Genomic DNA, 22231 nt, shown 5'->3' with positions numbered 1-22231 from the left:
GGGCAGAGAAATGAGAATGAAGGGGAGTTCTTGGGATTCTGGTCTCTACAGAATGCTTGGTAGTGCAGCTCACCAAGATGAGGAACCCTGAGCAAGGGCCAGGTAGGGAAAGGTCCCAAATCAAGAACTCAGTTTCAACCATATAAAGCCCAAGACATCCAGTGGAACTGAGTACATAAGGTGTTGGAGAGAGAAATTGTTTATACAAGATTTTGAGCTGTGGTTCATTCGTAAAGTAGGGCTGGCTATCCATTAGCTTCACCTGGGACGGAGGCTCTCTAAAGAAACACCAATGCCCAGGCACATGCCTTAGATCAGGTAAACTTGAGCTCTGGGAGTGGGTGCCCAAGCATCATTATTTTTTAAAAGCCCCAAGGTGATTCTGACACACAGTGACAGTTGATATCCACCGGATTCAAGAAGCTGTCCCGAGGTGGAGACCTTCTCTGTATGCATGCAGCCCCACTATGGGGCTGAGAAGCCTCACCTTTGTGCCTTACCAAAGGAACTGTCTCTAGTTTGTGTCTATTTAAAAATTCCATCTCTGCTGCTTCAGTGGTTGGCTGAAGTCTATCTGTCAAAACAATGAACTGCTTGTAGTCTTGGGTGTTCTTGTATTACCTGCAGTTCCAGACCTTTTGTTCCAAGACTCTCTTGTTTATGGCAATGTCAGTCTCCTGATAAAGCCCCAGGGCTGTTTCCTCTCTTTCATTCTTTGGGAGCCAGAATGTTTGCAATCTCTTTTGTGAACTTTCTTTCCAAAATGCTCACAGCATCTTCTGACACCTTGTACTCAAAGCAGGAGATACATTCAGACCTGGCCTATTCTTCAAGGTGCAGTTAAATCTCCATTCCCTTTATTATTATGGGGCACCCATCATGTGACTTGCTTTGTACCTGGCACTTGGGGAAACCATGATGCACATGAATGACATGACCCGTCATCTAGGACAAAGTATCTCAACTTCAGAGCTATTGACATTTGAGGTCAGGTAATTTTTTTGTGGTAGGGGCTGTCCTTTGCATTATAGAATGTTCAGTGGCATCCTGGCCTCAACACTCGATACCTGTAGCATGTTGTCACTCCCCCCTACCCTATAGGTTATGACAACCAAAAATATCTCCAGAATTGCCAAATATTCCCCTAGGTAACCAAATTGCTCCCAGTAAAGAACAATTGCTTGAGAGGGAAGAGTATATTAAATAAATAGTCACAGAGAATGCTGATAAAGAATATGAAAGGGTCATAAACAGGAGAGATGTAATTGAACAGAAACATATAAGCTCAACATGGGACTACCTGTTCCAGCCCAGAAAGTAGCCAGGATTATTTTCATCATAATGCGTTCTCTGGTTACTTTATTGTCCTTTGTCTTCTTTGATTTCCTACAGCAGCATTCACTGTTTGTGTACTATGCAGCCAGGCACAACACTAAGCATTTGGCATGCTCATTTCATTTTATTCTCATAACTATTCTACTGACTACTAGCAGTACATTGTCACATCTTATACAACTACCCTATAACCAACACTGGCACCACAAACAATTGAAGATTTCCTATATAAGTAAATTGCCTTCCTAACCAATAACATGTCATATTAGCCTTGCAAACTAGAACAAAAGCTGCGATGTCTATAGTGTCCACTTTTTCTTTATCTCTTAAGCAACAGCCTCCTAGTTCATCAGTTATCACAATCCTTTTTGTACTATTAATGTCTCTTCTTCAAGTCCTTCCTTCTGGGTCTCCAAATCTCTCCCCATATTTCTCTCTTCCACCAAATTTTTTCTTTTGATCTTCATGTTCCCTGGAGCTAATTCCCCATCTTCTCCTTCCCTTTTCCACCAAAATTCTCAAATTTTCAGAGTTGCTCACTAACATCATCTCCTTGCTGCCTTTGCACTGGGACTCCTTCCTGTACCCTTTCCTGAAAGAATTCTCTCTAATCGGTATCCCCAAGGCAGTGAAAGCAGAGCTATCAGCTTATCTCATTTACTCTCTCCTCCATACTGGATGTTGTTTGTAACTATTTTCCTTGGAACCCTACACCACCCAGGTCTCCCTTCCACCTCCTATCCTATAGGTATGAGTGGACCCCACCGCCCAGTGCCCTGTCCTAATCTCTGTCTACACTCGTCTCTCAGATATCTTCTTAGGTTTCAGAGCTTCATTTGTCCTACCTATGTGGAAGATTAATCTAATTTTATCTTCCATCTTGGGCTGTTTCTTGGATTTTAGCCTCATTTCTCCAATTTAATTTGGACACCACCACCTGAATACAACCTTGGCATGTCAAATTCAACATGTCTCAAACAAAAGATATTATATTTTTCGCAAAGTCAGCTCCTCTTCCTCAGTCTCGCAAGACCTATGGTTTCTCTTCATTGTAAAAATCACCCTCAGACCCTCAGAATCATTCTCTACGTTCCTTTGTCTATGCATTCATTCCTTGAGCCTGTTGTGGACACCATGTTTTTCACTGGGGCCATAGTGCCTCCCTGCATGGAGCTCATGGTCCATCTGGAAATCCAGGCAGTCAAAAGAAGAATCAGAAAGGGCATTGATGAGAGCCATGATAGGGAGAGTCCAATGTGCAGTGGGTCTCTCCTTTTCTTCTCTGCCTAGGTCCAATGAGACAGCAAGTCCTACAGGGCTTCCTTCATAAAGTCCCTCCAGTTGGCTGCTTGCTCTTCCAACTCATGGCCTCTACCCCAGTCTCCTACATGCTCTTGCCTCTTCTCACTTCTGCCCACTTCTCTGAACTCTCACACATTATACTGTCCTGCAATATACTGGCTTCTTGCCTACCTGCTCCTCTATACTGCAAGTTGATTCAATGTCATGAACGCATACTATTTGCCACTGTATTCCCAGTACCAGGCACAGAGTTGCTCAATAAGTGTTGGTGAAATAACGAATGAATGGATTCTAATCCCCTTTCCACACTGCTAATCAGAGTTCTTTTTTAAAACCCTCCTATGCCATTGTCTTCTTCTCTAGCTCTTCCGTAAACTTCATTCTTTAACAACATGCCAGGTAGGTCCTAAAGTAGTAATCTAGAGGTAGCCAGGTAACAAACCCCGGGCATGACTGGGAATATTTGGAAAACAGTGACAAGCTTCATGAGCACAGAGCACTTATGATTGCTCACTGGAGAAGTGCCACCCCTGCTAATGGAGGGAGATCAGGAAGTTCCTGGCTGTTCAGTCTTTAATGTTCTCTGGTGCTATGGGGTAAGGAGTTCTCTTTCTTAAGGAATGAAAGTCAGCTTTGCATAAGATTCTGTGTCTGAATGCGGAAGGTGCTTGGGTCAGCTGAGCAGGTCTGAAAAAGATGGCAGCCAATGCCCCTTTCCCTCAAGGGGAGCACACTTGCCATCTACCTTTCTGCACTGCTTATATTATCTCCTTGAGCTAAAAGACCTGCATTTGAATTCCAGCACTGCCAATTACTTATTTGTCACTTGGCCTTAGTTATGTAAACTCTTGAAAAACCTCAATTTCTTCATCGTTGAGTGGGGTTAATAATAAAAACCATTTCATCAGTATCTGGACCATGATCACTCTAGAATAGGGGTATTGAGTATACTGTGTACATTGGCTCCTCTTGTGTACACTTAAAGATTTTCATGATTTTTTTTTCCATATCAGCTCACTGCAACATCTGACTCCCAGGTTCAAGCAATCCTCCTGGCTCAGCCTCCCCGAGTAGCTGGGATTACAGGTGCCCACCACCATGCCCGTCTAATTTTTGTATTTTTGGTAGATATGGGGTTTTACCATGTTCCTCAGTCTAGTGTTGAACTCCCGGGCTCAAGTGATCTGCCTGTCTCAGCCTCCCAAAGTGCTGGGATTACAGGCGTGAGCCACCGTGCCTGGCCCATAATATTTTTTTAAATTATCTTATAAGGTGTTTGTGAGAATTAAATGAAATTAGGCATGGAAAGTGCTCCTTACAGTATCTGACACATAGGAAGCCTCTGATACAAGGTGGCTCTCAATTGCACAGTCACACCACTATCCTGGCCATGAGGGTTTTGTGGCACCGAGATCATCTTATCCATTCATTGGTTTGTTGTGTTATGTCTTCCTCCACTAGAATTAAGCTTCATGAGGCAGGGCCTTATTCTGTTTTTGCTCCACACTGTATCTCGAGTGTGCATAGTAGACAATTGGTACTGAAAACATGAGCTGTGAAAACAACCAGCTTCGGCCCCAGCCACGGCTCACATCAATCACACATCCTGCTCCCAGTCAGCACCCTTCACTCCCCACCTAAGAGGTAATGCCCTGCCTCATAGAGAGATGGGGACTCAGGAGGAAATGCAACAGGTGAACAGTTTGCCTAGAGCAAAGGTCTTCACAATCCAGCACCTCCCAAAGACTCTCTGTAACAGAAGAACCAAAAAGACAGCTCAGGGTAAATTATCAGGACTGAGAAGAATCAGGAGAGAAAACACAAGAGGCTAGAGTGGTCCCAGCAGAGGCTCTCAAAGAGGTCAGAGCTTAAAAGGGCATGAACCAAAGTTAGACAGCACAGAGCCAAGGGTCTCAATACTGGAGAAGCATCTGTCAGTGAAAACTGGGATTAAGCTGAGACCTGCAAAGCAAGTCTGCTACAAAAAGAGGGCTTGCTAGCCAAGAAACAGTCAGAGTGCAAAAGAACAAAGGAGCAGGGCACTACTGTATGAGGCTGATGAGGCACATTAATGAATGGCCCAGGAGGCAGAACTCTCATCGCCTATATTCCTTTTGTCTCCTTTGCCAAGGGGATTACTGAACTGGAAAAGATAGAAAATAGGTAAAAATCATTATATTTTATAAAGCAGCTACTATGTATCAGGAAGCAATATATATTCACAATCTTGCTTAATACTTAGAAGAGATATCAATCATGATTCCACTTTATATGTGAGAAAAATTAACCTCATAGAGGTGAAGCAGCTTTCTCATGAGTGCAGAACTAGTGAGTAGTCTAATATCTTCATTTAGATACTGTATATCTTAAGAGGGAAGCTTAGGATGGATGGGGGGCTCACTGGGGGTAAACAGCCCAGTGCTGACCCCATTTAAGTTCACAGTCAAACCTCCCTGGACCATTTTCATACCAGCTGCAGTTTGCAGTTTAGACACAGCATCCGCTATTCAGAGAGAGTTGATTTTCTTTTCTTTTTTCTCTTTTTTTTTTTTTTTTTTTTTTGGACAGTTTTACTCTGTCACCCAAGCTGGAGTGCAGTGGTGTGATCTCAGCTCACTGCAACCTCTGCCTCTCATGTTCAAGCGATTTTCCTGTCTCAGCCTCCTGAGTAGAGTAGCCGGGATTACAGGTGCACACCACCATGCCCTAATAATTTTTGTATTTTTAGTAGAGATTGGGTTTCGCCCTGTTGGCCAGGCTGGTCTCGAACTCCTGACCTCAGGTGATCTGCCCACCCTGGCCTCCCAAAGTGCTGAGATTACAAGCGTGAGCCACCATGCCCAGTCAGAAGTGTTGGTTTTCTGAACCTAGTGTGACAGGGGAACACTTCTTCCCCACTTCCTATGCTGTCTGCAGTATGGAGGGATAGCTTTCAGTGTGATGTTCCTGGCCCCTCTGGCTCCTCTACCCTCCTCCCCCCAGGGAGGTGGAGCAAAGTATCTGATTGGTGAGTTTGGCAGAAAGAATTGGACATGAACATTTTGCCTGGTGCAAAGGTCTTTTCTCTCTCTAGCAGGAGAACCAAATGACAACTCGGAGGAAATGATCAGGACTGAGAAGGAGAGGAGAAAATCCAAGAGGCCAGACCCTCACGTGGACCCTATTGTCTCTTCCTTCCAACCTCCCAGCCTATAAACACCTGTGCTAAGCCCAGCTGCCCAGCCCAGGCCCCATCTGTGGGTGAGGCCTGAGACTTTTCGACCTTGCCTTGGCTGAGCACCGTTATTACCACATGCCTAAGACCCGTGCTCCAATGCATCTATCAGGAATAAAGCTGATGTCTTAAGCCCCCTGTCTCATTTCTCCATTGGTTCAGAATTCAGGGGAAATTCTGTTTAGGGACTGACCCCACCAAACAAAGCAACAGCATCTGGTGAAGAACCCAGCATTTGTTCTGATTTAATTTCACCTCATTTAGTTCCAGTTGGGTTTGTATTGCTCATACCAAGATGGTATGTGATATTAACTCTGAGTCAACAGCTCAGAGGAATGTCAAGAAAGAGACTGGAAATGGTTCAGAGGAGGCTAAATAGAATGATGAACGTTCTGGAAACTAGGCCATGGGAGGAATGGTAAAAGGAATGAGAAGATTTAGTTCAAAGAAGATTTGACTCTGATATGATGCAGTCCACATGTTTCAAGGGCAATCATGCAAAATAATACTTTAATTAGATTATGTGACTTCCAAGAGCAGAGTTAACTTCAAGGGAAGAATATTTCGCTCATTATAAGGAAGATATTTACAACCATTAGCATTGTATAAAAATGAAATAACTTCCACCAATAGGGGGTCAACTCCCTGTCACTGGGATTATTCAAAACCCCAATGGATGAAATGGGATGATCCTGAAAATGGTGTTCAGGTGTTGGGAAATGGTTGGGTCTGAAATAAAGTTTATCTATATGATTTTTATAAACCCTAAAGTGGCTGAATGATCTGTTCTTGGCTGCTCACCCCTTTCCCCCCAATATCACAAGTGACCTGAAACAAGGAGGGCAGGCCAGGGGAGACCCCTTGCATGTGGCCAGATTCTGCCTGGGGAGCCCCAGTCCCCACATCGCACTTGCTAATGGGAGGGAACATGGAAGCCTCAAAGCTCTATGTGCTCCACTAGGGAAAAGCTTGGCCCAAGACGAGCTTCTTTCTCCCCTCATCCTTCCTTGAAGGAGTCTGTGATAGCCTGAATAAGAAGACAGAGGCCCTGACAGCAAAGTAACCCACAGAAATGATGTCAAGAGATGCAACTGCATAAGCAAGAGAAAAGCTTCTTCTCTGCCTGCTCCTCTCCGCAGGAACCAGAGCAGAAGTTGGAAGCTAACATTTGGCCACAAGAATGTGTTCTGTTTGATCTATGGGATTGTTTAAAATATAAGAAAGAGACCAGATGCAGTGGCTTACACCTGTAATCCCAGCACTTTGGGAGGCCGAGGCAGGTGGATTAGCTGAGGTCAGGAGTTCGAGACCAGCCTGGCCAACATGGTGAAAGCCCATCTCTACTAAAAATACAAAATTAGCTGAGCATGGTGGTGGGTGCCTATAATCCCAGCTACTTGGGAGGCTGAGGCAGGAGAATTGCTTGAACCCAGGAGGAGGAGGTTGCAGTGAGCCGAGATCGTGCCATTGCACTCCAGCCTGGGTAACAAGACCAAAACTCCTTCCCAGAAAATAATAAACAAATAAAATAAAATATAAGAAAGAAATCATTGCCAACTTGTTTTAAATGGGAGATTTCACACACGAAGATCCACAATTTTCTATTTCCCCTTAAATACCACAAAAATGGCAAAGTGGCAATAATTGACTGGAAATAGGAAGCAGCTGCCTTCTCTAGTCACGAGGTATGTGCTCCAGTTTGCATGGAACTTACCACCTTCCACCAAGTTTTAGACGCTGAGGCCAAGTGCAATAGTTCTGGCTCACACCTGTCATCCCAGCACTTTGGGAGGCTGGACGTGGTGGCTCACGCCTGTCATCCTAGCACTGTGGGAGGCTGGGCGTGGTGACTCATGCCTGTAATCCCAGCACTTTGGGAGGCTGAGGCGGGAAGATCACTTGAGGTCAGGGGTTCAAGCCCAGCCTGGTCAAAATGGCGTAACCCCCTCTCTACTAAAAAATACAAAAATTAGCTAGGCATGGTTGTGGGCCCCTGTAATCCCAGCTACTCAGGAGGCTGAGGCAAGGAGAATTGCTTGAACCTGGAAGGCAGAGATTGCAGTGAACCAAGATCACACCACTGCACTCCAGCCTGGGTGACAGAGCGAGACTCTGTGCATAAAAAATTAAAAAAAAAAAAAAGAAAAGAAAAGAAAGGGAAAAGGATCACAAGAGGAGATGATAAATTGTTTTTAAAACATGCCAAATTTAAAGTTTCAGACTAAAATTCTGGAAATATGAGTCAGGAGCTCATAAGAATGTCAGTTATACAAAACCACGATTTGCCAGTCCTCTCACAGAGGAGATAATTGATACCACAGGAGCAGGTATGACTTTGCTGCTGGGTAGAGAATGCAGCCATATAAGAAGGTGGAGTAAAGACAGAGTCAGAGATTACCTTGGAGGAAGTGTAGGAAGAACCCGGAAGAGTCAAAGGACAAAGAAGCATGGAAATGCAGTTCCTGCAAGGCTAACGAGGCCATGAAAAGAAAGAAAGTATGGTCAGCAGTGCTGGAGCAGAAGTCAAGCTCTGGTGATTAGAAGGACACCAGTGACACTTAGAGAGCAGTTTCAGCAGCCTGGTGGAAGCCAGTGGATGTTCTATTTGTGCCACATCCTGGGTAAGCAGGAGCACGCTTAGAACCAAATCAGCATAAAGCCTTGTCCAGGGCAAGCCAACAATTAAGTCACTACAGAACAATGGAGCTTCCAACAGCTCAGCCATGTCACTCTGCCCTTTTTATGCAAATGACCCCAGCAAAAAGAACAGCAAAGGTAAGTACCTAAGTGAGTGGGCAGATTGGGACAATCCTATTGTGTCCAACTAACAACCATGAAAAGGAGAGGACGTTTCACCCACATGGTTGGTTCACTCACTGTGCATTCGCTCATTAACATCGTGTTAGGCCTAACATGCTGAGAGACTGAGAAGAGGTACATGGTCATAAAAAGAGACCTGGTTCCTGCCTTCAAGCCGCTTGCAGTATAGTTGGCATGGATTTCCATGCAGTCAGAATACTCCCCAATCAAAACACTCCATCTATAATGCCTGATACAATCATTGTTCAAACTTTCACAAAATTACTCGGGTTATCAATACCTTTTTTATGCTTCCCTGTAGTAGGTAAAGGTAAAACTTAAACCGCATGATAAGTGGGGACATGTGTTCATGTAAAAATCGTCTGGTAGACTGAATTATAGACTCACTAAGGGCCATCCTTTCAACATCCACCATCACTTTGTTGCTCATGCTTCTCCAGCATCTATCTACAAATCTAACCAAGTTCTATTTCATTATTTCCAATTTCCAGTGACACTTCACTTGAACTACCCTTCACTGCTCTCAGACTCAGTTCTGAAGTCAAGCTTAGCACATGGCATCTCTCAAATCATCACCCTCTGCAAACATTCCTAGCCCTGTGTATGGTACTCTTATTTCATCGTCCCTCATAAGCATCTTCTACACCCAATCAATTGCCAAGCTCTGTATTAGGCAGAGTCATGGGCACATAACAGACGTTCAATATTTACTTGTTGATTGAATGGACACGTTTTATATCCTGGGTAACCTTTGTGGTCTAATACCAACTATGGATCTAACACTTCTAATGACAGTGGTTAAGAGGACGGCTTTTGGTGAGAGATGGATCTGATCTGGGTTTAGTCCAATCTTGGCTACTTAGTAGCTCAGTGACTTTGGACACATTTCCTTGTTTACAAATGTAAATTATTAGGGTTGTGAGAATCAAATATAAAATGCATGTAAAGGTTAGAGCACAGAGATGTTATTTCTCTTAGTCTCTTAGTCCACTGTCAATGTTTATCCATCTTAATAATCTGACGTGAAATCCAAAGGAGTCCCAACCCCAAGATGATACCCATGGTATTCAACTTGAGAACCTTATTTGGACTGTTCAGTAATTGCAAGAAGGGATGATCACTCACGTGAGACACTTTCTTGTGAGCATAAAATATTTTCACTGAAAACAGATCTTACTTCTCCTCCTGGATCCGTTCTCCAATATATCTAGTTTTGAAATTTTCAATTAAAAATTATCTAATGCAGCAAGCTTTATTGAGTGCTAGCTGTATTTGTTGTAGCTACTTAACCAATTAGGCTGGAATACCTTCTCACTTTCCCCCTGGAAAACTAATTTTAGATTCTTAACAAGGTCCCTCTTTTTTTGTCAAGCTTTCCCCAGCTCCACACACAAGACCTGTGTCTGCCTGGGATCCGCTTTGGGAATGAACCTGGAGGTTTCTTATGTGCCCCATCACACAGCCACAGTTGGGTGTGGCCATGTCTTCCCCAGTGGTCCATGAAGCCCTGAGGTGTCTGCTCTGTACACAGTAGATGCTGAATCAGTACTCAATATTTGAGATGACTGGAGGGGGCAGGATGAAAGGCCAGAGGATAGAAACTTAAAGTTACCTGTGCATCTCCTGCCAAGCTTAGAGGGTAGGCTGAGAAGGACAACGCGTAACCTCAGAAGAGGGGGAAGGAACTCCAGTGAATGTGTGTCCAAGATGAAGGAAAAGTAGGAATTTTGATCCCATCACTTGACAGTAATTTCATGGTCTTAAAATTTTCTTCCCCCTTTGCTTCTGGAAAATGCATGGCACATACTGAGCCCTCAATGAATATTTATTGAGTGAATACATGAATGCTTCTTCTCTCTGTTTGTCAACGTTTTCTTTTGTTCTTTTTGTTCCTTCATGTTCTTCCTAACTACTCAAGCTTTCCCCTCACCACCCCAATACAGTCATTCTCTCCCTCTCTCTCTCCCTCTCTCTCTCTCTCTCTCTCATCTGCTAACTCCATCTATAGTAGTATAACATATGCAGGGGTGTGTGTGTGTTTGTGCGTGTGTGTGTGTGTGTGTGTGTGTATTATTTTCCATTTACAGAGGAGAAAACAGAGTCCCAAAATCCAAAACCGAGCACCAAAGTTTACACAGCTGTCCACACAGCTAGTAATAAAGATGCAGCAAATAAGATCCTATTCCCCCAGAACCCTCCCACTGTTGTGTGCATCAATCCATGGTGCACTTTGACTCCCAGCAGCCAGCACCTGCGATTCTTTCCCCAAAGGACCAGAACCCACTTTGCCAGCCAGTGTCCACATGGTGCCAGAAGTGCATGGAATTAAGTCTCCCCTCCTGCCCACAACCAAGGGGGAACAGGGGTGACTGCCCTTAACTAATGATTGACTGGTGTGAAGGCATAAAGACTACAACTCTCTAGTCTCCAATTGGCACCGCTCTGATGAGTGATCCACACCACCCCACGTCCGCCCAGGGTGATCAAGCCCAAGTGATCTTCAGAGGACTTCTCAATGTCGCACCCTTACCTGGCTTCTTCCTTTTCCCTGCTCATCTTCTCTGGGAACCCTCCTAATAAATCTTTCCCACAAATCCTCACAGAAAGCACTGCCTCTGGGGACCTAGCCTAAGGCAAGGTAGATGCAGGATTCAAACCCAAGCCTGTGTGTCTTCAAAGTTTTTCCCACTACGTTGTGGTTGAGATGTTATTACAATCGTGTTGGTCTGCTCTTTGTTCATTTTACAGTTATACATTTAAAATGCATCATACAACCCTGTCTCTACTAAAAATACAAAAATTAGCCCAACGTGGTAGCACGTGCCTGTAATCCCAGCTACTTGAGAGGCTGAGGCAGGAGAATCACTTGAACCCAGGAGGCAGAGGTTGCAGTGAGCTGAGATCATGCCACTGCACTCCAGCCTGGGCAACAGATTGAGACCCCATCTCAAAAAATAAAATAAAATAAAATAAAATAAAATGCATCACACATACATTTTAAAAATTTGAATGGCCGCTGTGGTTTCAGGTATCTTGAAGACAAATATGTATTCAAACACTCTATGCTTGCTTACTTTTTCTTACTATAATTATATTGTCTCTGAGGCAACAGGCTTTTGAACATCTTAGCAAAATGAAATAAAGGGCTCAAAGGGGAGAAAAAAGTTATTTTTTTAAACTTGTCTTTGTAATTGCCTCTCACCTGGGTCCAAAATTAAATACAAACTAAAAGGAGCTTTAGCTGTTTTGTGTTCTCTTTTAAGTATTTTTATTGTATGAGTAATGTAATCACACCAGAGATATTTGAAATCCAGGGGAGAAAATAACACGCAAATACTCTAATCCAACCATTAACCAACTATTTCCTTTATAAACTATTTCCTTTCATTTACAAACTATTTCCAGTAAACTAATCCAACCATATACAAACTATTTCTTCCAGCTGTTATCACAGCTTTTTGCCCAGCCCAGGAATCTATGCATTTGACGTGGCTGTAGACTTGTTCCAACCCTGGGGTTTCCTGTGTGTTTTCCTTTGGCCCAAACAGTTTTCCATGTAACACAGTCATTGTGGCTGTCATTTTTAATGGTTGCACATTGTTATACCCAGAGGATGTACCATATATTATCACCCTTTTTGTTGCTTTTGATATTTAATATTAATCTTAAATAATAAGATTGTGTTGAATGTGCCATTTTGGTTTTGCTTCTACTTTTTTCATATTTCAGATTATGTCTTTAAAATAAATTTCCAAGACTTGAATTATCAGATAAAGAAACCATATGTATGGTTTTGATGTACACTGCCACATTTTTCTTCGGTCCTGCCCCACCAAAATGCATGCTAATCTATGTTATCATAAGCCAATCTGGAACAAAGGTTATTCCAAACTCAGCATGGCTTCTTCATTCTTTAAAGAGTTCTGGTCTAACAAAATGAATTCATTTTAAATTTCTCAATTTCATACAAAGGTCTTGAAGCCTTGTCTGGAATGATATGAGCACATAGCATTCCTCATAAAAGTGACAGAGAACTTGAAAAAAACAAAGAAAGTGAAAGTGACCTTTCAGTCATCCTTAAATATATGTAGTGCTCATCTTAATTCTAAGCTTTCTTCATTGCCATAAGCATTTCATGCAGGGATTAGTCGTTGAGCTTGAGTTGCCTAATTGATTCAATCATCCTCACTCAACACTAAACGCAGGGCATCTTTCAGTGGCTGACGGGGGCTCACTGAGTTGGGTGCATATTTTGTGAGCATTAATTAACACCTGCATCTTGAAATGCAGAGGATAAAGAATGTTGACAAAATAAACAAGCAAGAAGGGAGTCCCATTTTCTCAGCTACCCTGTGGTTTGCCTGAGCTCATCCTAAGGTTTCATAACAGAACAGGACACAGAACAGGAAAATTGAGACTCTCTTACAAATTTCACCGATAAGCCATTTGAGAATTCTAATAAAAAAGTGGAAAATCCAGCCAGACTCCCAGATACATGATTCCAGGTGATATCAGACATTCTTGCAGATAAACATCCCATTGACTGAATTTTCTCCCTCTAAACTTTCAAAAATTCATTTAAAGAAGCTTGTTTTCTGTGGCTTGTCTAACCCCAACAAGCACCAATTTGCATTTTGTTTCAAGAAAGCATTTTACTTTAACCCAAAAACAAAGTCTGTTTCTCTGCAAATTGTCAAGCCCCAGATTTTCTCCCAACCACATCCCCTTGCCATTCTTGCCTTCACCCTGAGGATCATGGTCAGAGGGGTGATGATCTCCCCCAAATGATTCCACAGCTGATTTTTTTTTTATTTGGCAGGGCTTTCTGGGTTAGGATAACACTGGATAATCCTAATTACAGCCCTATCCAAGCTTAAACTCCATAGCCAAACAAAAATTTTACAACTCAAAGAAATTTAATTTGGCCTCACACTTGCAGTGGGGAAACACACACACACACACACACACACACACACACACAAACAAGGGAAAAACTGGCAGCTCAGCTAACAGGCAACTGAATGTTGGACACGATGCCAAGTTGGTCCAATTAAGAAACATTAGAGGTCTAATGAGGAACAGTTCAGACAGGACACAAGGTTCTTGACAGCAGCCAAGCAAACTGCAAAGTCTCCAGCCCAGGTAAGTGAATCCCTTCAATATTTCAAAACAGCAAGGGACAAGTAGAACTTGGCTTGTAAGCATTCTTGCACACCTAGGGAAGAAGAGTCCAGGTGGAGAACCTGGCCAAACATTGATGTCAGAACAAAAGTCCATTTAAGCCTAAAAAACAATCTATGGGACATTCCTAGGTACAATAGAACACATGAAATATTGCCATTTTGCCTATTAATATTTATTCCTGGGAAATTAACAAAATCATTGTCTGGGTGCACTTCATCCTCTCCTTCCCTCCCACTACCAGCCCCTTCAAATGCACCTCCTGGAAAAAACGGAATGAAAACAGTGTCATGAAAAATACGTGGGTGAGGGCTTTCATTTACTCCATGCCAAGTATTTTATTTTTAAGCCAGATTTGACAAAGTCCTGCTAAGGCAAAGCAAGTTTCAGATCATACCCTCAGTGAAAATTGTAGCACCGTCTGCTTACCTGTCACCAGGACTGCCTTCTGATCCACAGGTAACAATTCTTGGCCAGATAAGTAAGTATACATGAGGAAACATGACACCGAGAAGAGGACCAAGCCCCAAAAAGGGGACAGGATGAGCAGGCAGACTGCACAGAGGCCTGCCAGGCAGACCATCCAGCTCCACAGCTGCCCCGAGCTCTTCTTGTATTTGCAAAATACTGTCCCACATAGTACTGTGGGGACAGCCAGGCAGATCCATGCTGTGTCCGAGAAGAAAGTGCTCATTCTCAGTGACTTGCTGCACCTTCAAGTGCTCAGGGCCAGTGAGTCTAGCAGGCAAAGGCTGGCTGGAGGCAGCCTGAGTTCTGTGAACAGAGAGTCAAGAAGGGAGGGGAGAAAGCAGCCCCAGCCCCTTTCGACTGAGCATAGATTAAGCATAATCATATTCCCAGTGGCTAATTTAAACCAGTGTACGCTTCAACATAAATACCAACGCACTTCCTATTTGACCGCTCTCCCCCCTCCCCACCCCCTGCATACACAACACATGCACATACTCACCCACAAACACACACCTTCTATTTTTTTTTAATGACAGTCCACCTCTGGAGCGATGACTAATTGGATAATAATTGACAGAATTTGAACTGCACGGAGAATAACAGGAAGATCCTCTAGCTCACAGGAAAATACTGTCTTCTTCAAGAGCCTGCAGTGTGTCTGGGTGCTAAGTCCTTTTTCTGACTCGGGAGTGAGTGAGAGTGTGTGTGTGTGTGCGTGCGTGTGTGTGCATGCATGCATATAAATATAGGCAATCGATGAAGTTTGGAAAATAGATTCTGGAAGGGAAGGCACCTCTGATCTGGTCCATAGCTTCAGGACTCCTACAAATCCCAACTGAGGCAGGCTGAAGGGTTGGATGGAGAGGGATATGAAAGTAGAGGAAGATATTCCTTGGTAGAGGAAAGTGCTTTGGTCTTGCCTGAGTGGAAACATGCCAGGGAGAGATAATAATGACAATTAACTAATAGCGGCTAATATCTATTGGTAGTTTTTGTGGCAGAGGCTGTGTATAGCTGCTTATTTGTTCTTTCTCTTTATTGTAAGCCTATTCTATGGCAGCCTCCATTCACTGGGACTCCTCTCATTCTCCTTGAATACAATATCCTTATGAAGTTGATTCTAGTATTATAGTAATTTTACAGGTGAGGAAACCAGGGCACAGAGAGGGTAAGAGACTTAGTCAAGATCACACAGCAGTGGAGTCTTGCAGCCTGATCTCAGAGCTTTATGCCCCTAAGCATTCTATTCCACTGCCTGCTTTAGGCAAAAAAAATAAAAATAAATTAGTACATTATGTGCTAGATCTTTCCTACTTTCACCCCATTTCAACCTTATAAAACTGTTTGAGGTGGGTGTTATTATTATGGTCAGTTTACAGAGAGAAAAACTGAGGCTGGGAAAAAATAAATCCCTTACTCACAAGTGGCTTAAAAGCCAGCACTCTGCAACTACAGCACCACCTAACCGTGCTGAGCCAGAGAGGGGCCACCGCACCTGGGCTCAGGGCATGCCCAATGTGGGCCACATGCCTGGCTGGAGGGAGGCGAGGTTGTGATAAAGGCTGGACTTTGGCATAGCTAGAGAGAAACATTCTCTATTTGAGGTCAGTTTCCCTGTATTCAAATCTAATCTTAGCTCCACCACTTATTAATTACATAGTCTTGGGAGGGTCACTTCACCTCCCTAGATCTTCATCCCTTTGGCTATAAAATAATATCATATCCTGCCTGGAACAGTAGAAGGAACCTCATAAATGCTAGTGATTCATGTTTTTTAAACAGGAGTAGAATGAAGAATAAGAGGAAGCCGTGTAAAACAAAGTGTCCAGTGGAATATAGACTTGTCTCAAAACACATGCTGGAGTTAAATGAGGGGCAGGAGGAGGAAGGGAGAGGATGCCTTTTGTGGATGATGTTGGGGAGGCAGGATTCGGGAAGGAAGGGACCCAGCAGCGTATCCCCTGTAAAGGGAGGTGAGGCAGAGCCCACCTGGGCTGAAAGCCAACTCAAGACCCAAGGGAGAAGGGGTGGGAGGCAGTGTCTTGTGAACTATTACTGTGCTGTGGGACCGTGGGGTTGGACAACAAGGCAGTTATGAGGGTCTACGTGGAGTGATGGCAACTGTTGTCTGCCCTCCCAGCCACATGGACATTTGAGTCAGGGAGACGTTACCAGCTCCAGGCCAGGAAGCTTAGGGGCAGGGATCTGGAATTGCCTTTGGCTAGCCCTGAACTCTCCCTCCCTCCACAGACCCCAATTCCTTCCTGGGTGCCATCTGAGCCACGGGGCACCTCTCACAATCCTTGTGGCCTCACCAGCCCAGAGCATCCTGGCAGTTTGCTCTGGTCGAAAAACAGCTTCCAGGTGGGGAGACAGGACCAGTTATGGCTTTTCACTGAGAGTCTTGGCATTTGGTCAGTGGCTCCCACATTTGGGCTGGGCCAAACACCTGCGCAGGCTTCCTGCCAAGTGCACGCCCACTTGAGAGAGGTGGCTTTTCTCCTGGAGGCAGCCCTTGCGAGTTCCCAGACCTACTCTGTCCTGGGGCTCCCAAGGGGAGGGCAAAATCTATGAGCAAAGGCCACCCTCAGGCCACACAGAAGTCCCATGAAGGATACTCCCTGAGCCTTGATGGTGAAGGGGCTGAACAGTATTAAGAACATGAGCTTTCGGATCTCACAGACTTCTAAAGTGAGTTCGAATCCTGGCTTAGCTGTGAGGCGCTGGGCAAGTTACCTGCCCTTCCTAAGCCTCAGTTTCCTCTTCTGTAAATTGGCGGTAGGAGGAGTCCTTCTTCCAAGGGCTGTTTTGAAAAGTGAATGACACCATTCTTGCATCGTCCCTGCCACTTACAGGCACTCATGGATGGTAGGCACTTTTCTCATTTTTGGGAGTACCCACTGCCTCTTAGCCTTTTTCCTCTGAGCAGAGAGAGAGGTTCTTGACAGCTACCTCCTCACTCATTTATTTCTTCTTTCAGTTCAGCACCCGGCTGTTTCCTTTGTCATCCTTCAGATATCTGCTTAAACATCACCTCCTGTCACCCAATCTGAGTATCTCCTATCAGCACGCTTTATTCATTGCCTTTGTTGCACTTAGCTCCATCCACAATTATATATTTACTTTGACCATTTTAAGAACGTTTTCTGTGTCCCCTACTAGACCATAAACTTCACAAGGGCAGGAACCTTATCTGTTTCTTGTTTTTCCTTTACTGTTCACCACGTGCACAGTCCAGTGCCTGGCACATCACATGTACATAATTAATATTTGTTGGAAAAATATAGGAAGAATCACATCTCTATTGAGAGTCTTCTAGGTGGCCAGTTCTGCACCAGCCATGGAGGAATTCAGTAGTGAATAATATAGACCCGGTTCCTGGCCTTGCAGAGTTGAGGACGCAGTGCTTCCAGGAGGCCTGCTGCAGGAGCAGAGACTAGTGGGGGTGCATGGTGGTGGAAAGGAAGGCTATTTACCAGTTGGGGAATATATGGAATTGCAGAATCCCCAGGTGAGAACTAGCCCAATCCTTTCTAAGCCCTGAATGTCCTCATCCCGACCTCAGGGTCAGTCCATCTCAGAGCTACCATTGAATGAAGATTTCCTGCATCCTATTGAGCTAAATCATGTCCCTTGTTTGTCCCCACCATTTTGTCGTGAAGCTATTCTCGAGGCCATCATGGCTTGGCCAGTGTCCCCTTGCTTGCAAGCTTGCTCTCAGCCTTCCAGGGAAAAGGAGCCAATTGGACCAACTCATTCTTGCTAATGATGCCAGTGGGTCAATGTGTCATTTCCTCCTGCCAGCAGAGGGGCCTTTTGGAAAATGCCTTCTGAAAACAAAACATCCTACCCAAAAGAAAGGACTGCCGCCCCCCCCCAAAAAAATTGCTGGGCAAAAAATGCTGGGGAAAAAAAAATGCTGAGAATCCTCCAATGTACACTTTCTTAGAATTGGTGGATGTTGAGTTTAGAAGAGAACTTGAAGAAGGAACTTCCCATCTAAAATGGGAATTCTCTCTGTAACATCCCCACCAAGTGGTCATCTTGTCTATTGCCAGAACATCTCTGAGAACAGGCACTTCACTGCCTCTGAAGGCTGATTTTCCCATTCAAGATGGCTCAGGATATTAGAACATTCTCCTCTAGGCCAAATTCATCTTGACGTTTGTCTTCCCACTCCACATGGAGTCAGAGGATGTCTTGTTCTATTTCTTTCAGATATTTGAAAGATATTTCAGAGCTCAAACATTTTTAAAATCACATTGTTACAATAATTGAAGAACATTTTCCTATGATGAGGGTAATATAATGACGGCATGATTTGCCAAGCAGAGAATGACTGTGTGTTGATGTCATAGTGACCCAAAGTTCAGGACATGGACAGGGTGGTACAAGCCATAACAGATCATCTCAGGGACATCACAGAGATCTTGTTGGTAATACGAGTTTTTTGTTCGTTTGTTGCTTTTTGAGCATTAGAGTGATAACTAATGTTTTGAGTGTTTGTGATTGTGCAAATATCATGTATTACATATTTATCTATTTTATACAGTGGGCAGGAGTGGGGAGACTAGGAGAAGATAGCCAGAACTTGGGGCTGGACCATGCCTTTTTTCTGTTTTTGAAATAATATGTGGTAAAGATGTCTAAACTCCTCAATTATCATAAATTCCAAGTAAGTCAGATCTCTTTTTTTTTTTTTTTTTTTTGTATGGGGTTTCAGGGATCTGCAGCCACTTCTCAGAATGGCATCCAATTACTTACATCTCCCCTGGAAGATTAGGCCCAGAACTGGGCACAATATTTTCAGTACAGTGCAAAGAACATAGAATAGAGTAAGATTATCACCTCCCCTATCCTTGAAGCTTTATTTTTGCTTATGTGTCCAAAGACTTATTTGCTCTTTTAACAAAAGTGCCCTATTCTTGACTACCACGGTGTTTGTTATCAAATAAAATTCATTTTTATAGTTTCTGCGTCACTTTTAACTTTTTATAGTAAAATATCATACACATGAGGAGAAATTATCCAAAATATAAATAAATACCCATTCCTCCATAGTGATACAAATACATTATCAGCTAGGTGGATGAGAAGAGACAAAGCTCACATGCTGAAAAATTATAAATAATGGACATAAATACTCCTTACCTCAAGGACTTGGAGTGTAACTCCCCATTAAGTGTGAACTACACATGGTAACTTTCTTCCAGAGTGCAGCATGAAAACAGAGAAACAGAGCAACGTTACCATGTAGAAACCAGACGAACACTACCCAGGTAGTGAGGGTCAGCACCAACAATGGCAAATCATGTTGATAGTATGATGTGATTTAAAAAAAAAAAAGGCAACTTTATCATTGCAGAACATTCTATGAAATACCCAGCAAGTATTGGGTCAAGGCCATCAAAAAACAAGGAAATTCTGAGAAACAGTCACAGCCAAAAGAAGCCCAAGGAGACGTGACGACTAAATGTAATGTGGAAACCTGAGACAGAAAAGAGACATGAGGTAAAAACTAAGGAAATCTGAATACAATAAAGACTTCAGTTAATAATAATGTATCGGCCGGGCACAGTGGCTCATGCCTGTAATCCCAGCACTTTGGGAGGCCGAGGTGGGCATATCACGAGATCAGGAGATCGAGATCATCCTAGCTAACACGGTGAAACCACATCTCCACTAAAGATACAAAAAATTAGCAGGCGTGGTGGCGGGCGCCTATAGTCCCAGCTACTCGGGAAGCTGAGGCAGGAGAATGGCATGAACCCGGGAGGCGGAGCTTGCAGTGAGCCGAGATCGCACCACTGCACTCCAGCCTGGGCGACAGAGCGACATTCCATCTCAAAAAAATAATAAAATAAAATAAAAAAATAAAAATACTAACGTATCAGTATTGGTTCATGAATTGTGACAAATGCCTCACTGTGAGGTCAGATGGAAATTCACATCACAACTTGGTATGTAACCAGGCTATTTGCAGAGTGGTGTGTGTGTGTGTGTGTGTGTGTGTGTATCTGTGTGTCTGGGGGCATGTATATGTGTATAAACCTGTATGTGTGTGCTTGTGCACAGGTGTACATGTGTATAGGTGTGCCTGTGTCTGTGTGTGTGTAAGTGAATGTATGTATATACATATGTAGGTATGTGGGTATTCGTGTATGTGTGTACATGCGTACATGTATGTTTATGTACACATGTGTGTAGAGTTGTGTGTCTGTGTCTGTGAGTGTACGTGTGGGGTATGGGGCGGATGTGGGAAGCGTGTGGGGGTGTCTCCATTCATGTGTGTGTATATGTGTGTGTGCACATGCGTGTGTAGATATGTGTAAGGGTGTTGTACAAGTGCTCACATGCATAGGTGTGTGGATGTGCATGTGCGCAGGTATATCTGTATATTCGTGTGTGTCTTTGAGTGAATATATGTGTATGTATGTGCATGTGTGTATGCATAAGTAGATGTGTCTATCTCTGTATCTGTGTCAGTATATGTATGTGTGTGCATATGTGTACATAAGTAGATGTGTATATCTCTGTGTGTAGGTATATGTGTGTATGTGCATATACATGTAGATGTATACATGTATCTCTCTGTGCTTAGGTACATGTGTGTATGTCCATGTGTCTATATATATATAGATGTGTACATCTCTGTATCTGTGGGTAGGTATATGTGTATATGTGTATGTGTGTATATATATAGATGGGTACATCTCTGTATCTGTGTGTAGGTATATGTGTGTATGTGCATGTGTGTATATATATAGATGGGTACATCTCTGTATCTGTGTGTAAGTATATGTGTGTACGTGCATGTGTGTATATATATATAGATGTGTACATCTCTGTATCTGTGTGTAGGTATATGTGTGTATGTACATGTGTATATATATAGACGTGAATGTATATATATATCTCTCTCTCTGTATCTATGTGTAGGTATATATGTGTGTATGCATGTGTGTATATACATAAATGTGTATCTCTCTGTATCTGTGTGTGGGTATGTGTGCGCATGTGTGTGTATATTTAGCTGTGTAAATGCATCTCTTTTTATCTGTGGGTAGGTATATGTGTGTATGTGCATGTGTGTATATATCTAGATGTGTATGTGTATCTCTCTGTATCTGTGTGTAGGTATGTGTGTGCTTGTGTGTATATATGTAGATGTATACATGTATCTCTGTATCTGTGTAGGTATATATGTGTGTTTGCATGTGTGTATATATGTAGATGTATATGTGTATCTCTCTGTATCTGTGTGTAGGTGTCTGTGTGTGCACGTGTGTATGTGTTTGTGCACATGCACTGCCAGCGAGTCAACCAGTCAGTCCACTTCCAACAAGTAGGCCTGCTCACAGCTGCTGGACCAGAGGAAGGCTGTTGAAGGCCGATGTGGGTTCCCTCCTTGCTCCATTACAGCTCTCAAGCCCAGCTGCTAAGCATCTCCTTGGGCTCTGCAGTCTGTAAACTGGGGATAGTATTAATAGTGTCTCCCTCATTGTGTTCTTAGGAAGGTCATGTGAGATAAATGCTGGTCAAATGTCAAGTACAGTGTCTGGTCCAGATTTCTCATTCAATAGCACTTGACTTCAGGAACCTCCTCCCGACTGATGGGTCAGAAATTACCCTGACTTGCATGTTCTTTACTTTTCCTATGAGTTTCTATTTGTGGAGACTGCTCCCAAGCCAACTTTGCCTTTATCTGCCACTTATGACTATAAATCAAAAAATGAAGCAATAAGGGTAGGGTGAGGCAATCCACTGAAATTAAACATTAATAGATTTACCTGATGATTGGCTTTTAGTCCACTCCCTGATTCATCAATTATTTGCTAAATGTTTATTCCGGACCAATAATTAGAGATACAGACCCCTCCTTGCCGTTGAGGCTTGCGTGTGCGTGAG

General features: G+C 43.3%; 1 protein-coding gene across 2 annotated transcripts in view; it reads right to left on the bottom strand.

Moving 5' to 3' along the window:
• HSD17B2 (hydroxysteroid 17-beta dehydrogenase 2) overlaps window positions 1–14968 on the bottom strand; it is a 63182-nt gene extending 48214 nt beyond the window's left edge. The window contains exons 1-2 of one of the 2 annotated variants that reach the window (XM_009431300.5): window positions 14823–14968; window positions 14282–14626 (exon numbers count right to left, since the gene is read on the bottom strand). In XM_009431300.5, the coding sequence (XP_009429575.3) occupies window positions 14282–14546 (265 nt within the window). In that variant the 5' untranslated portion in view covers window positions 14547–14626; window positions 14823–14968. Of the gene's footprint in view, window positions 1–14281; window positions 14798–14822 lie in introns of those variants that run through there. The other variant, XM_024349973.3, reaches the window with a different exon arrangement.
• Between the last annotated feature and the right edge of the window lie 7263 nt (window positions 14969–22231).

This window comes from Pan troglodytes, chromosome 18 (genome assembly GCF_028858775.2).
Source record: "Pan troglodytes isolate AG18354 chromosome 18, NHGRI_mPanTro3-v2.0_pri, whole genome shotgun sequence".
In the NCBI taxonomy this organism is placed as follows: domain Eukaryota; kingdom Metazoa; phylum Chordata; class Mammalia; order Primates; family Hominidae; genus Pan; species Pan troglodytes.
This window is presented reverse-complemented; position numbering and strand designations above follow the sequence as displayed.